The sequence below is a fragment of the Scyliorhinus torazame genome, chromosome 13 (assembly GCF_047496885.1).
Source record: "Scyliorhinus torazame isolate Kashiwa2021f chromosome 13, sScyTor2.1, whole genome shotgun sequence".
NCBI lineage: Eukaryota > Metazoa > Chordata > Chondrichthyes > Carcharhiniformes > Scyliorhinidae > Scyliorhinus > Scyliorhinus torazame.
In genome coordinates this window covers 4,568,442-4,582,905 of record NC_092719.1, presented here as the reverse complement: position 1 = coordinate 4,582,905, position 14,464 = coordinate 4,568,442, and the positions used below count along the sequence as shown (strand labels likewise).

Sequence of the window (14,464 nt, the reverse complement as noted above, 5' to 3'; positions counted from 1 at the left end):
CCATCTTCCTTCCTTCGATATGGGGCTCAAAACTGCTCTCACTACTCCAAATGGCATCTGACCAGAGCCTTGTATAGCCTCAAGAGGTACATCCCTGGTCTTGTATTCTAGCCCTCTTGACATGAATGCTAACATTACATTTGCCTTCTTAACTGCCGACTGAACCTGCACGTTAACCTTAAGAGAATCATGAACAAGGACTCCAAGTCCCTTTGTGCTTCTGACTTCCTAAGCGTTTCCCCATTTAGAAAATAGTCTAGGCCTAAATTCCTCCTTCCAAAGTGTATAACCTCACACTTTTCCACATTGTATTTCATTTGCTACTTCATTGCCCACTGTCCTAGCCTGTCCAAATCCTTCTGCAGCCCCCTTGCTTCCTCGGTACTACCTGTCCCTCTACAGATCTTTGTAACAGCTCTCTTTTTCATTTATTTGCTCTATTTTCCCCAACCGCCATTCCAAAAACACTCCGGTTCCACATAGAGTAGCACTGTAGCAAAGTGGTTGACACTGTTGCCTCACAGTTCCAGGGACAAGATTTCAATTCCCGGCTTGGGTCACTGTTTGTGCGGAGTCTGCACGTTCTCCCCGTGTCTGCGTGGGTTTCCTCCCAGAAGTCCCAAAAGACGTGCTGTTAGGTGATTTGGACATTCTGAATTCTCCCTCTGTGTACCCGAACAGATGTCGGAATGTGGCGACTAGGGGATTTTCACAGTAACTTCATTGCAGTGTTAATGTAAGCCTACTTGTATTATATATGCTGATGATGCCACGTCACCTCATTGAACCCTTCAACTACCTTTTGATTTGTCGCCTGCATCTATTTGAGGTGTTGGAAGACAGAAGTCAATGCAAGTTGGCTTGGATAGGGGTGATGAGTGAGTGGTACTTGGTATGGAGATAGGTGTTACAATTTTTAGAGCTGGTGATTTTATAGCTGGATGGGAAGATCCCAGAATGGATCCCTGGCTCAAAAGACCATAACTTTTATGTTTTTTAAATCAAACGTGGAGGAAGAGTCACAGGACCACTAATTAGTTTCAACCAAAAATTATTGAACATGGAAAAATTGGATTATACTATAGTCCTGTACTCTTTCTCTCTCTACCAGATTAACAATTACACACACAGTTTAAGATTATCGTGGGTGACAAAGTACATTTGAAGTTGCAATGGTCTCATTGACACAGCCCTTTTTTAAAACACATGGGCTGTGGCCAAATACACACTTCACTCTGAACCCAAGTTAGTGTCTGTGGATGTGTCTCCTCCGAATCCCCCGGATGATTAGTATATGAAAGTTTCCAAATTCTAATCCCTAATTCAAATCTCGTAATAAGGCTTTCCATTAGAAGGTTACATCTGAAATCAACTCTACATTTCCAAAAGGACTCTTTGAACAGAGCTTCTGCTCCATTTCTACGGGTGAATCCACTCCAGGTTTTACACTAACCCCTCTTGGAATTTCTTTGCTGTGACTGCTTTTACACACCAGGTCCATCCACCAAATCCCACAGCTATTTCAATTTACATTCCACAGGCTGTAGTATAATCTCTCTAACCTGAAAATCACTTCAGATGTCTTTCTGGCATCTCGGCCTCCCTTTATTGAACAGCCCTCCGTTCTCGTACTTTAACCTCTGACCACCTGGAAACGTTTAATTTATCTAAATTCCTTAACTAGCTGCTCCTTAGTTAGCCAAGAGATGTTCCCTCTTTAGCTTTCTAAAAACACTGTTTTTAGCAGAGCTGTGGGACCTGTTCCCTCTCCGGCTGTCTATCTACAAACTGCTGTAGCTTCCAGCTAAAACTACAGAACAAGGGCCTCCTAGTTGCCAAGCAAAGATATTTACTCTTCACGCTGTAGCTCCCACTTATCACATTTGGCACTTAACCAATCCACCCCTCCTCCCACACACACCGTTGTCCAGCATGAATGTAACTATAAGTCCCTTCCAGGCACAGAAATATTATATTAAACACACCTGAACCTATACCTATTTCTAATGTTTACCAATACAAATATAAATCCCTTGCTGAATGTAGGTTATGGAGTTTGGAATGAACTGAATTTTATAGAGGAGGAGGAGGGCAACTGGGGGAAGGTTGAAAAGGTGATGCAAATACACTTAATTTGTCTTTGTCTTTTTGTTTACCCAATTTGGAAATGTCAAGCTTTTGGTGCAGAAGAGTTCAAAGTCTGACTTCTTTATTGTTCAACTGGCTTCCTCAGCCATTCTGGGCAGTCAGTTTTGTGGGTAAACATTTAAGCTCCTTGTGCAAACCTTTGGCCTTGATTCATGTCTCAGCATGTGCAGTAAGTTATGGAAACACCATGGGTACTGCAGTACAATTTCTTCAAGTTCTATGCTTGGCTATCGGGTTCAAATTTGATGTGTTTGCCACTGTCATAGTTGCATTTGGCTGGGCCTGTCATACCACTTAGTGTGCCAAAAATACTTCAGCAGCTGTGACATTGACTGTGGTTAAGTCATAAATCGTTTGAGTTTATTTTTAAGGACCTGAAAGTGTGCAAAAGTGGCCTGAGGAACAGAGCACGTTTCCTCTAAAAGTGGCAGGTTCTTCTTGAGCTGTGATCTTGCTGCAAACGCCCATAGGTCTGGCAGCATTTATTGGGAGAGAAACAAAATTTATGTTTCAAGTAAATGACCGTTTTTCTGATTTGGGAAGATTTAGAGATGTAATGGGTTTTAAGCAAGTACAGAAGTGGGGATTAAGTGGAGTGAGGAGGTGGAAGGCTGGAGAGATTAAATGGGAAAAGGAGTGATGGTGCAAGGGAAAAGGAGATGGTAATGGCACAAACAAAAGCTGTGTATTGAGGTTTTAATGGGAGGGGAGATTAGTAACCAACAACTGCCATATTAAAAAAAAAGGTGATAATGGTTGAATTTGAAGGCTGTGAAAAGCCTAATCAAAAGATGAGATACCAAGTTGGAACAGCATTGAAGGTGAAAGTGAGAGTGGAGAATTGAAATGACTGGAAACCCTGTCCCGCGTGTGGACTGAGTGGAGATGTTTTGCAACGTAGTCATCTGATCAGTTTTTGGTTCCCCCAGAAGACCGTATTGTGAGCAATGAATACACAATACTAAATTGAAAGAGGTAATGTTATTTGCTGTTTTCCCCCCAGAACATCTTTGGATGGTGTGAAGGGAGGAGGTAAAAGTGGAAGTGGTGTATTTCCTGCACGTGTATGACAATTTCCTATGGGAGCGAGTGAGGAGTCGCAGACCAAGGTGTCACAGAAGGAATGGCTGCTTTAGAAAGCTGAGAGGAGATGATGCGCTTGCAGGTAGCATTATGCTAGAGATGGTGGACATGATGGTGAATGGGGATGTTGAGGCAGGTGGGGTGGGAGTTGAGAAGGGGAATCTTTATCATATTTCTGGGAGCGTTGAAAATAGAAAGAACTCCACAACCTTGATGACAGTGTTGAGAGAGAATTCTTGGTTGAGGAAAACGGAAAGTTGTATTGTCAGACCAGAGAAACTAGAAGAATGGAATGGAGTCCTGACAGGCAGCAGGGTGGAGGTGTAGACACGGTAACTGTAGGAGTTATCGGGCTTACAGTAGATATTGGTTGATGACCTATTTCCAGAAATGGAAGAATTGGATGTGAAGACAAGGGAGTTGAAAATTGGAAGCAAAGTTGATGAGATTGTTTGGCCTTTTCCAGTCTGTACTAAAGTTATTTACTTGAGAAGAAAGATTCATTAAGATACCTTTTAGATCTGGGCTGGCTTGTTACTGTTTATCTTCTGGTCTCTGGTTGCACTTTCCACTTAACACATTCCTTAAGATGCTTTCTGAGAAAGAAAATTAACATCCCTCCTGACAAGTTTATCTACTTGTTTAAAGCTCTTTGTAATGCTTTGGCATGTTTAAAGTATTTGGTCCGTAACATCGGGTCCTTAGCAAAGGCTTTCCTAAGATTAGCAGTGTTGAGTATAGCAGTTTTTGAGAGCAGGCAAGCCTCTTTAAAAAGCTAGTTGAGCAGTTGCATCAATCCATATTTCTACAGGTTGTTTGAATCCAAACTAACTAGTCCAAATAGTATTTGGTATCTTCAGAACAATTTCTGAAGAATATTTTTTTCAGTTATTACTGTTATGCCATGTACCCAAATGATGCAGTTTAAATTTTTTAAATCTAAATGTGAAGAATGTCTTTAGCTGTCACCCGAGGCCAGAATTGCCATCTTTACAGGAAGCAGCCAAGCTTACCCAGCTATCTGTGCAGCTGTCACTAAGGGTAGATGCTCATGAAGACCCATCTGCTAATACTCAGCATTTTCAATAACGCAGTTTCAAAGAACTTGATAAATGGTGTTTTAAATAAAAAAAAGTCGAGTTCTGGCATAATTATAGGAATGTGAAGAATAGGTGCAAGCAAATAGTAAAAAATATTTGCTTTCAGGAGCTTCTTAAGATCACCTTTTAGTTCTTATCATCATACATAAATATTGAGTATGCGTAACTGATGGGTACCTATTATAGCTGTAAAGACTGTTTTGTTACCAAGGGTCCTCGGTGTCTTGTCCGCTACCAGGTAACAAAATTTCCACAACACTTATCTAGAAGTTGGCAAATTACAAGTGTGTTTGCAATGAGAATTTTTCAGTGATGCCTGCACATGGTTAAGAGATTATATGCACAACAAATTTTAAGCATTCTACTTAGTGGGAATAGCACCAATGTTGAACATCTGTTTCAGCAAAGCGTTTGATAAGGTTCCCCACGGTAGGCTATTGCAAAAAATACGGAGGCTGGGGATTGAGGGTGATTTAGAGATGTGGATCAGAAATTGGCTAGCTGAAAGAAGACAGAGGGTGGTGGTTGATGGGAAATGTTCAGAATGGAGTACAGTCACAAGTGGAGTACCACAAGGATCTGTTCTGGGGCCGTTGCTGTTTGTCATTTTTATCAATGACCTAGAGGAAGGCGCAGAAGGGTGGGTGAGTAAATTTGCAGACGATACTAAAGTCGGTGGTGTTGTCGATAGTGTGGAAGGATGTAGCAGGTTACAGAGGGATATAGATAAGCTGCAGAGCTGGGCTGAGAGGTGGCAAATGGAGTTTAATGTAGAGAAGTGTGAGGTGGTTCACTTTGGAAGGAATAACAGGAATGCGGAATATTTGGCTAATGGTAAAGTTCTTGAAAGTGTGGCTGAGCAGAGGGATCTAGGTGTCCATGTACATAGATCCCTGAAAGTTGCCACCCAGGTTGATAGGGTTGTGAAGAAGGCCTATGGAGTGTTGGCCTTTATTGGTAGAGGGATTGAGTTCCGGAGTCGGGAGGTCATGTTGCAGCTGTACAGAACTCTGGTCCGGCCGCATTTGGAGTATTGCGTACAGTTCTGGTCACCGCATTATAGGAAGGACGTGGAGGCTTTGGAGCGGGTGCAGAGGAGATTTACCAGGATGTTGCCTGGTATGGAGGGAAAATCTTATGAGGAAAGGCTGATGGACTTGAGGTTGTTTTCGTTGGAGAGAAGAAGGTTAAGAGGAGACTTAATAGAGGCATACAAAATGATCAGGGGGTTGGATAGGGTGGACAGTGAGAGCCTTCTCCCGCGGATGGATATGGCTGGCACGAGGGGACATAACTTTAAACTGAGGGGTAATAGATATAGGACAGAGGTCAGAGGTAGGTTCTTTACGCAAAGAGTAGTGAGGCCGTGGAATGCCCTACCTGCTACAGTAGTGAACTCGCCAACATTGAGGGCATTTAAAAGTTTATTGGATAAACATATGGATGATAATGGCATAGTGTAGGTTAGATGGCTTTTGTTTCGGTGCAACATCGTGGGCCGAAGGGCCTGTACTGCGCTGTATTGTTCTATGTTCTATGTTCTATCTGTGTGTCACCCTAATATACCACAATGCTGCCCAAGGTCAATCACGTTGACTTGCTAGCTTTCCTATGAAAGTTTCAGGTGTGGACATGATGCCTGTGGCCTTTGGAGACTCTTTTCTTGGCTGCCTATCCTTTCTGGTCTGAGCCAGAGTCCAGGTCTAACTAATCAAAGGTATTGCTTCTAATTCAGACTAAATTCTTATTCTGGCAAGCAATTTTACAAATGGGGATTTAAACGATGGCCATTAGGGTGGTAGAGCACAGGTGTAACCAAGCTACCTGCCTCCCTGGTCCTCCCAGAGGAAGAGTATAGCTACGAGGAGAGGTTGAATAAACTTGGTTTGATCTCACTGGAATGAAGGAGGTTGAGGGGCGACCTGATAAAGGTCTACAAAATTATGAGGGGCATAGACGGAGTGGATAGTCAGAGATGCAAGTGATGCATCCGTTTTTAAGGCAGTCTTCTAATACCGGAAAAGTAGGAGTCTGAATTAATGTTAGTGTTTCAATAGTCATTAGAATGAAAGGGCTGTATATCGTCGTCCCCCCTTGTAGTGAGACCTCCCGAAGCCCAATCTTCCAGTTTATTTGAAATAATATGCACCTAACATGTGGGTTTTGTTCTATTTCAAATGGAGAGAATCTGAAATGGTTTAGTTTAAAAATAGGAAATGAATTTGGTTACTCCTATAGTTTTTCGGATTTCAGATTAAATGTAGGTAGGACAGAAGGATAAAATGTTAGAATCTTGTTTTCTGGTTGGTTATTCTGAACATCTATTGGAGCTATTGTACGGGATGAATAAAGTAGAGTCTAAAAACAGTGAAGAATGTCAGTGCTTTGAGTTGATGGTAGAATAGAATTATAGAATTTTACAGCATCCAAGATTACTTTGGGCCTATTTCACCTATGCCAATTCCGAAAGATCTCTCATTGGTAGCTTCCACATGCCCATTTAAATGTCACTGTTTAGAAATGTTTTATCTATTTCCCTTTCAAAAGGTAATTAGATACCCTATAACGCTTAGTTCATGCTAACTTTTTTGGGGTAATTTTTCCCATACTTGCATTATTAAAACTTCTGTTTTGAGTTATTCTACAGCAGATTCTTCTGATGGGGTATGGGAGGGGGGGGGAGGGTAAAAGAGAGAGTCAGGAGAGGAAACAGTTTGTGTCATTGTTCTTCATATTTAAAATCTCGTGCTAGGTATTGACACCCTTTCTAAAGTAGCGTACCAGAAAGTCGATACATTATTTTGGTTGTAGTTGAACCAATGATTTGCATAGATTTCGCATGACCTCATCTTTGGAAATGGCTCTGTTAAAACCTAGGTGCCTTTTTTTTTTTACAGCTCTGTCAATTATTCCAATTTTAAGATTTGGGCATCTAAATCCCCTGGTAACCCAGCTTTTATTCCTTATTCCTCATAGAACATACAGTGCAGAAGGAGGCCATTCGGCCCATCGAGTCTGCACCGACCCACTCAAGCCCTTCCTTACTTCCACCCTAACCCCGTAACCCAATAACCCCTCCTAACCTTTTTGTCACTAAGGGTAATTTATAACGGCCAAGTCACCTAACCTGCATGTCTTAGGACTGTGGGAGGAAACTGGAGCACCCGGAGGAAACCCACGCAGACACTGGGAGAACGTGCAGACTCCGCACAGATAGCGACCCAGCGGCGAATTGAACCTGGGACCCTGGCGCTGTGAAGTCACAGTGCTATCCACTTGTGCTACCCTCATGTCTCTATCTATCTCACTGGTGAACATAGACCTATAAAAAGCAAACATTTCAGCTGCTTTTACTGTGATTAATTAGACTAGGCTTGTGTCCATGGGAATAAAAAGATGGAGTTTCCAAAGTCAAGGGTGGGATTCTCTGCTAGAGCGGGTCTCCCCGACGGCGTGGAGCTGCTCACAATTGGAAACCCCATTGACCGGCCGGCGTAACGGAGAATCTCGCCGGCGGGGTGGAGAATCCAGCCCCAAGTATTTGCTTTGGGAGGAGGTCAGAATGAAGAAGTTAGAATTGAGAATCAGCAGCGGCTAAATAAATTTAGTTCTTAGCATGTTTTCTTCATATAACCTGCTTGCCTTTGGAAGGGATGTAAAAAAATATAATGTTGATGATTGTGTCATTGCATATCTGATTCCTAATTTCTCCAATTTCTGTTCTACAGGTAACAATTATTAGCTCTTTTGTTTTCCCTCAATTACCTCCAAAACCACTGAATGTTTTCTTTGTTGTCTGCATCTTGCTGAGTTGTGCCTCCATTGGTGTTCTTGTAAGTATTGGGATTTTGTAATCTGGTTTTCAAAAGTGGCGATAATGAAATGAAATGAAAATCGCTTATTGTCACGAGTAGGCTTCAATGAAGTTACTGTGAAAAGCCCCTAGTTGCCACATTCCGGCGCCTGTTCGGGGAGGCTGGTACGGGAATCGAACCATGCTGCTGGCCTGCCTGGGTCTGCCTTAAAAGCCAGCGATTTAGCCCAGTGTGCTAAACCAGCCCCTGGTTCAACATTCTATAGAATGTCAAGAATAAATATATATAATTCTCACTTGGGGAGCCAGTTCAGACATGGGCTTAACGATCACCTTCTGCACTGTAACAATTGTGATATGGCTAATTTTAATTTTATTATAATAATTGAGAAACAAATAGCCAAAAGTTTCCTTCGAATGGAAAATGACTATCCGTGATTCAAGGGGATCTAATAAGCTAATGGGGGAAAAGTGTAGTTAATATTTATCTTAATATAATGGAGAGAATAATAGGATTGCATCAATTGAAATTTTAAAGACCCACGATTGATTCATTAAATGAGGATATCTAACGATATGGACCAAAGTTGGATAAATGAAGTCACCTTATGGAGTACAGATGATCTGATTGAATGGTGGAAGATTCTCGAATGGCTGTAATGCACCTTTTTTTCCCCACTGTTCTCACTATCCTATCAAACTGAAGTTCACTGGGTTCAAATTTGTCACGGCTCCTTTAGATTGGTGTCAGAGACACGGCAAGAACAGAAATTGGGGCTGGACCTGGGAATGCGAGATCTCTGGCTGCCACAAGTTTTCAGGGCAAAGTCTTGGTGTTCTGCCCATGACAGACGGGAGCCCTGTTGTCAGAGGAAACTTGAGGACTTTCCTATGTCAAGACTCGCATTAGCTACCAGCTTTGCAGGATGCAGGAAAGACGAGTCAGAATTGGAAGATGCTGAATTTATGGATATATCGGGCATTTGAGAAGGGATGCTAAATGACTTTCATGAATACATCTTTTTGTTAGGGAGTGTCTGCCAGCGATACCTTCCAGGAGCACTAAATATTGTATTTCCCTTTCCCAGTGGGTGTCCTAAGATGTGCTTGGCATACCGAATGACTCCTGTATATTCTGACAGGGTCAGCAGCATTCACTCTGTCATGTATTCACTGAGCTGGCTTACTAACAATAGTTTTCCACCTACTCCTTATTGCAGTAGGCTTAGGGTTTCTTTTTGAAGATTTGAGCAGAATCCAACACTCAGCTGGTCCAAACTTGTTTCTGATCGCCTGGATTGTATGCAGATCATCAAATGTAACCTGTGCTCCCTACAATAAACACGGGAATTTAAAATACAGTCTGGGTTATTTTACTTTCCATCTGCAAGAATTTGTCACTTAGAGGAAACTGTTTTTTTTAATAGCTCATTTGCAAAATTCATCCAGATTCCACATTAAGCTTCCTATAAAGATTTGCATTTAGTTCACACTTTAATATTTTTCAGATTTTCTGGTATCGACAAGGTGACCTGGAACCTAAATTCCGGAATCTAATCTACTACAATTTATTTTCCATCCTTATGCTGTGCATATGTGCCAACTTATACTTCCATGATGTTGGTAAATGACTTGGACAGTACCAGCTTAAGATTCCACTTCCAGTCTACCACATGCTGACAAATTAAGATGACACAAATGAAGTTCTCGAACGTAGAAATGGAATTTCTGGTCTGCACAGCAAGAATGTTTCCTTGCCAGCTTCGTATTGTACTACAGAACTTGAAGTATACTGGATGCAGACTGCGTCTTGCGTGAGCTGGGATTGATGCCACAATCATTAATGCAATTTGTTTTCCAAAATAAATTTTAAGACTTGCACTAAATGAACATTCCAGACTTGCCAAGGTTCCGAGATGACACACATTCTCTTTTTGTAAAGGGTGTTTTTTTTCTCCTGTAAATTGTTTTTTTAATTATATACAGCACTTCAAGGACAATGACCTGTTTATAAAGTATAACACAATGTAGAAATAAAGATACTGCAGGACAAATATACTTTTTATTTTGTCTTAAGTAATGAAATAATTGCACTATGCAGCCACTTAACTACTGGATTTTTACAATAAAATGAAATAGCCAAACCAAGCCTGTGAACCAAGACTAGACAATACAACGGTAAGAAAGCATTTACTTTTGTTTTAAAGAATAAATAGTAATAAAATAATTTATATACATTGAACTTGTGTCTATTACACTTTGTTTATTTGTGCACAAAAATATGTTGAATACTAAATATTGATGAGAATTCCTGGAGATGTCACAATATTGTGACAAGTATTAACAAATTTGTCACTAGTGCAAGTTTGTTTTTGGTAAGTACAGTTTGTCCTTGTCCTTAATTATGCCTGGGCACTTAATTCCTGTACTTTTCCTACACAGTAGTGAAAGGTCGTTTTTCAGGAAAGATGGGAGGGAGAAAGGGATGTTCTTTCCTCCTATTAGACTAACAAACACCTCTAGCTATAAAGATATTTCTGAAATACTGTGGAGTTACAACACATGTATGAAACTCACATTTAAACCACATTATTTATAGTACGAATTACATATTTTAAAAAAACCTTTTCAATTCGAAGAATGTGTAACTTGGTTCAAAATCTGACTTGCAGGAGCTTTGAGGAGGGATGGTGAACTGTTCTCAAGGTGATATTAGTAAAACAAATTTTAGCACCTTTAGCAATGATGGTTCATATAGTTAGAACACTTTTTCTCTCTTTCTCATTTCAAAGGCAGTTCCTCAACTCAAGCCTATGTCAGTCTGAGTATGATGTAATATTTTACACACTTTCAGGAATTTGGTAGTTTCCTTGGCCCAATGTCACTTTTTAAGTTTACATTGTTTAGTAAAGTTGCACTAGAAAATTAAATTGATTTAAAAACTACTCAATCCAATCCACTTTATGCAGATGGTCTCAAAGGCAGCACCATACATTCAGAAATGTTGAATTGTTAAGAGGATTCATTAGTGACCATTCCATAGTTGGTGAACAATAGGACAGTCTTTATTTTCAATCATCAGGATCTGGGGTGTCCAGTGATGAGCCAATGTCGTCTGAACAGTCCCCACGGGGTTGTAAAATAGGATCTGAGAACAGAAAATGAGAATTTTAATCTCTCAAGTGTGTGCTGTAAACTAGGGGTATTCAAACTTGCAGGAATATGGAAGCTCTGACAATTCAGTTTTGAGTTTTAACTACTGCTCATCCGAGTGAGGATAGTTAGTGCTGACAAATGGAACACTTCCCATTTCAGAAACTCTAATATCAGCATCAAGCGCTCCCTACAGGTTTAAATGCACAGCTCTATTATGGAGTAAACGTTCCCTTTGCACGGTCTCAACTCCAACCTCAGGACTATAATCCCATACCAACTATTGTGACTTGGAGGGGAAATTGAAAGCGATGGCAGTGATTGGCTTCACCAAATACAAACATGTTGCTTTGCGCCAGGCACGACACAAGCCACTGAAGAGTTTTCCCTTTGACCCCATTGACCTCCATTTGCTATGGTTCCTTGGTGCCACATTTGGTCGACCGATACCTTGCTGTCAGGGGGCAGCTTCTTCTTACCTCGTCTCGGGTATTCAGCTCTTGCGTCCATGGCTGGATCAGTGTTGTTTTGAGGGCTGGAGCCTGGCTCAATTTCAATGTTCTGATAAAAGTCACACAACTAGAAGGCAGGAGTAAAAAAAAAAAATGAACAAGTTCTGAGCAAGACGAGAGATTTGGAGAATAGTTCCCCAAAATAATGAATATGTGGAATAGACTCCTTGTAAAAACAGTTATTACTATGTAGATTAATGATGTTAAAAGAGTAGGATTTAAGGCTTAAGGCTAGAAGGATAAGCAGAGATGATGAAATATCCATGAGTACATGAGGCGGTTCTGCTGAGGCTCGGGAGTTAATGAAGTGGATTATAAAATAGATTTTATACTTTTTTTTTTAGGCCACTACTACAGTGATTAGGGAGAAATTTCAAAGATTCAAGCTGCTGGATATTTTACCAATTGTTATTTATTTCCTTAGGAGATGGAATGATAGCATCCATTATGGAACTGAGGGGCTTGATAGTCTGAATACTTTATATTACTGAAATTTTTCTGGCTTTCCTGCACAAGTACAGACATATGGTGAATATTAATATTTACATTGTAATATTTTACACTGGAAAGGTAGAAATGCTCATGATTTTCCAGTTAAAGCATATCTTTGCGCAGGCTAATAACCATTTCGGATATGCCCATATGTAGCAAGATCTGGACAATGTTCTGGTTTGGACTGATATGTGGATTTGTGCCTGGAAATGGCCATCTCCAACAAGAGAATCAAACAATTCCCCATGCCGTTCAAAGGCGTTATCCATTCTGAACCTCCCACCAGCAAAATCCTGGTCGAGCTTCTTAATTGGACAGCCACAAAGACTGAGTACAAGAATGGGTCAGAGCTTTGGTGTTTTGTGGTGAATAACTTTACTCTTGTGTGTTGGAGAGTTTGGGATGAGTGCAGGTCCAAAAACATTCAAGAAGGTTGACACCACCCAAGCTAAAGCTTGATCGGTGTGCTATTTACAAGCTTAACCATTCACTCCCTCTGCCACTGACCAAACGTGGCCACCGTGTTTACCATCTGGAAGATGCACTGCAGCGTCTACATCTGAGCAGGACGAGCATTATTAGGCACATCGGACCACCTGCAAGTTCCCCTTCAAGTCACATATCATCTTGACTTAGAAATGTATTACCGCTCCTTCATTGTCAAGAGTCAACCTCCTGGAACACTCTATCCTCACAGCACTGCAGGAATATCTTCACTACACACACACATCAGCAGCTCAAGGGCAATTAAGGATGGAGTGTAAAATTTGGCCTTGACTGAGACACATCCTGTGATTGAATTAAAAAAAAAAAGAGGGTGGAGGTTTATCCTTCATTGCCAAGCTAGGGTTGCACCCGATGATGCTGATATTGGGTGCTCAAAATGGAGAAGCGTCCATTCCCCAGCACTAAAATCCCTCAATTACTTGGCACCAAAAGTAAAATAACTGCATCTTCACAAGCACAAAGATATCCTTATGTTAATGTTTCATAGAATGTTTTCAGCACAGTAGAAGGACATTTGTCTCATGGAGCCTATGCCAGCTTTCTGTAAAAGGAATCTTAACTAGTTGTGCTATCCTATCCTTTTCATTTCCTGTACTCATGCTTTTTTTCCCTTCAGATGTTTATCCGATTTCCTTTTGAAACTTTAGTTTGAATCTGCCTACACCACACTCAGGCATTTTTTTTGGATCCACATCACTTGCTGCCTAAAGTAACTTTATCCTCATGTTGCCTTTGTTGATTTGCCAATCATTTTAAATGGTATTCTCTTTGGCAATAGGAACAATTTATTTTTATTCACCCTGGCTTGACACCTCATGATTTTAAACACGCAATCAAATTTCTCAAAGTATTCTTGAAAGTGAACAATCCCAGCTTCTCCAATCTAGCCCTGTAATTCCTGGAACTATTCCTACAAATCATTTCTGTACCCTCTCTAATATCTTCACAGACTTCTAGGTAAGGTGCCCAAAACTGGTCATAGCATCAGAAGTCGGACCAGTGATCCATAAAAAAGTTAATCATAACTTCCTTGCTTTTGTACGCTGAAGATTTGTGGTTTGGTTTCCACTTTGAATTCTATTTGGATCTCTCAATGGGTAACTTGTGGCCTGTTCTGGATTGGGAAGGTTTCCCACTACTTGAGTTGACTGAGGATGAACTCTGGTATGTTTCTTCAAAAATTCCTTTATTTACACGAAAGTACATTCTAAGCTTCTAGTTAAGCACATCTCTTTTTTTGTATAAATTATTCCACCTATCATCAGTCTCTTGCACATGACTGGTGATATCACTGTCACATCATGATGGGCGTGGTACCTTCCTGGGACTGTATAGACATTTAGGCTTAGAATCTGGAAACAATGTATGATATTCATGCTTGAGCTTAAAAAGTCCCTGAAAGAGCTGTGGGTTGTGCCGTTGACGTTTTTTTTGGATCTTGTCTGATGTTTTCAGAAGACCCAGCTCTATACAGGTATTTCTGCTCAGTAACGATGTGCTTTGATTGTGCAAAATGTTCGCACAGAAGATGGCGCTGGAGCGAGGCGACTCTCTGCGCGCTCTCCCCAACAGATCCACTTTTTACTTAACTTATACTCAGGATCCCCGAAATGGCAGAGACCCCGCGTGAGGACCCGAATGCGCTGCAAGGTATT

At 40.9% G+C, this 14,464-nt stretch overlaps 2 protein-coding genes across 5 annotated transcripts in view; one reads left to right on the top strand and one right to left on the bottom strand.

Annotated features, from left to right (window-relative positions):
* The window catches only part of tmem243b (transmembrane protein 243, mitochondrial b), a 37,781-nt gene extending 27,394 nt beyond the window's left edge, over positions 1-10,387 (top strand). Inside the window, exons 4-5 of one of the 2 annotated variants that reach the window (XM_072470949.1) lie at positions 8,060-8,164; positions 9,654-10,387. In XM_072470949.1, the coding sequence (XP_072327050.1) occupies positions 8,060-8,164; positions 9,654-9,776 (228 nt within the window). In that variant the 3' untranslated portion in view covers positions 9,777-10,387. Of the gene's footprint in view, positions 1-8,059; positions 8,165-8,885; positions 9,507-9,653 lie in introns of those variants that run through there. The other variant, XM_072470950.1, reaches the window with a different exon arrangement.
* dmtf1 (cyclin D binding myb-like transcription factor 1) overlaps positions 10,189-14,464 on the bottom strand; it is a 72,983-nt gene continuing 68,707 nt past the window's right edge. For 2 of the 3 annotated variants that reach the window (XM_072470948.1, XM_072470946.1), the window contains exon 17: positions 10,189-11,293. In XM_072470948.1, coding sequence (XP_072327049.1) covers positions 11,217-11,293 — 77 coding nt within the window. In that variant the 3' untranslated portion in view covers positions 10,189-11,216. Of the gene's footprint in view, positions 11,294-11,777; positions 11,878-14,464 lie in introns of all 3 variants that reach the window. The other variant, XR_011934011.1, reaches the window with a different exon arrangement.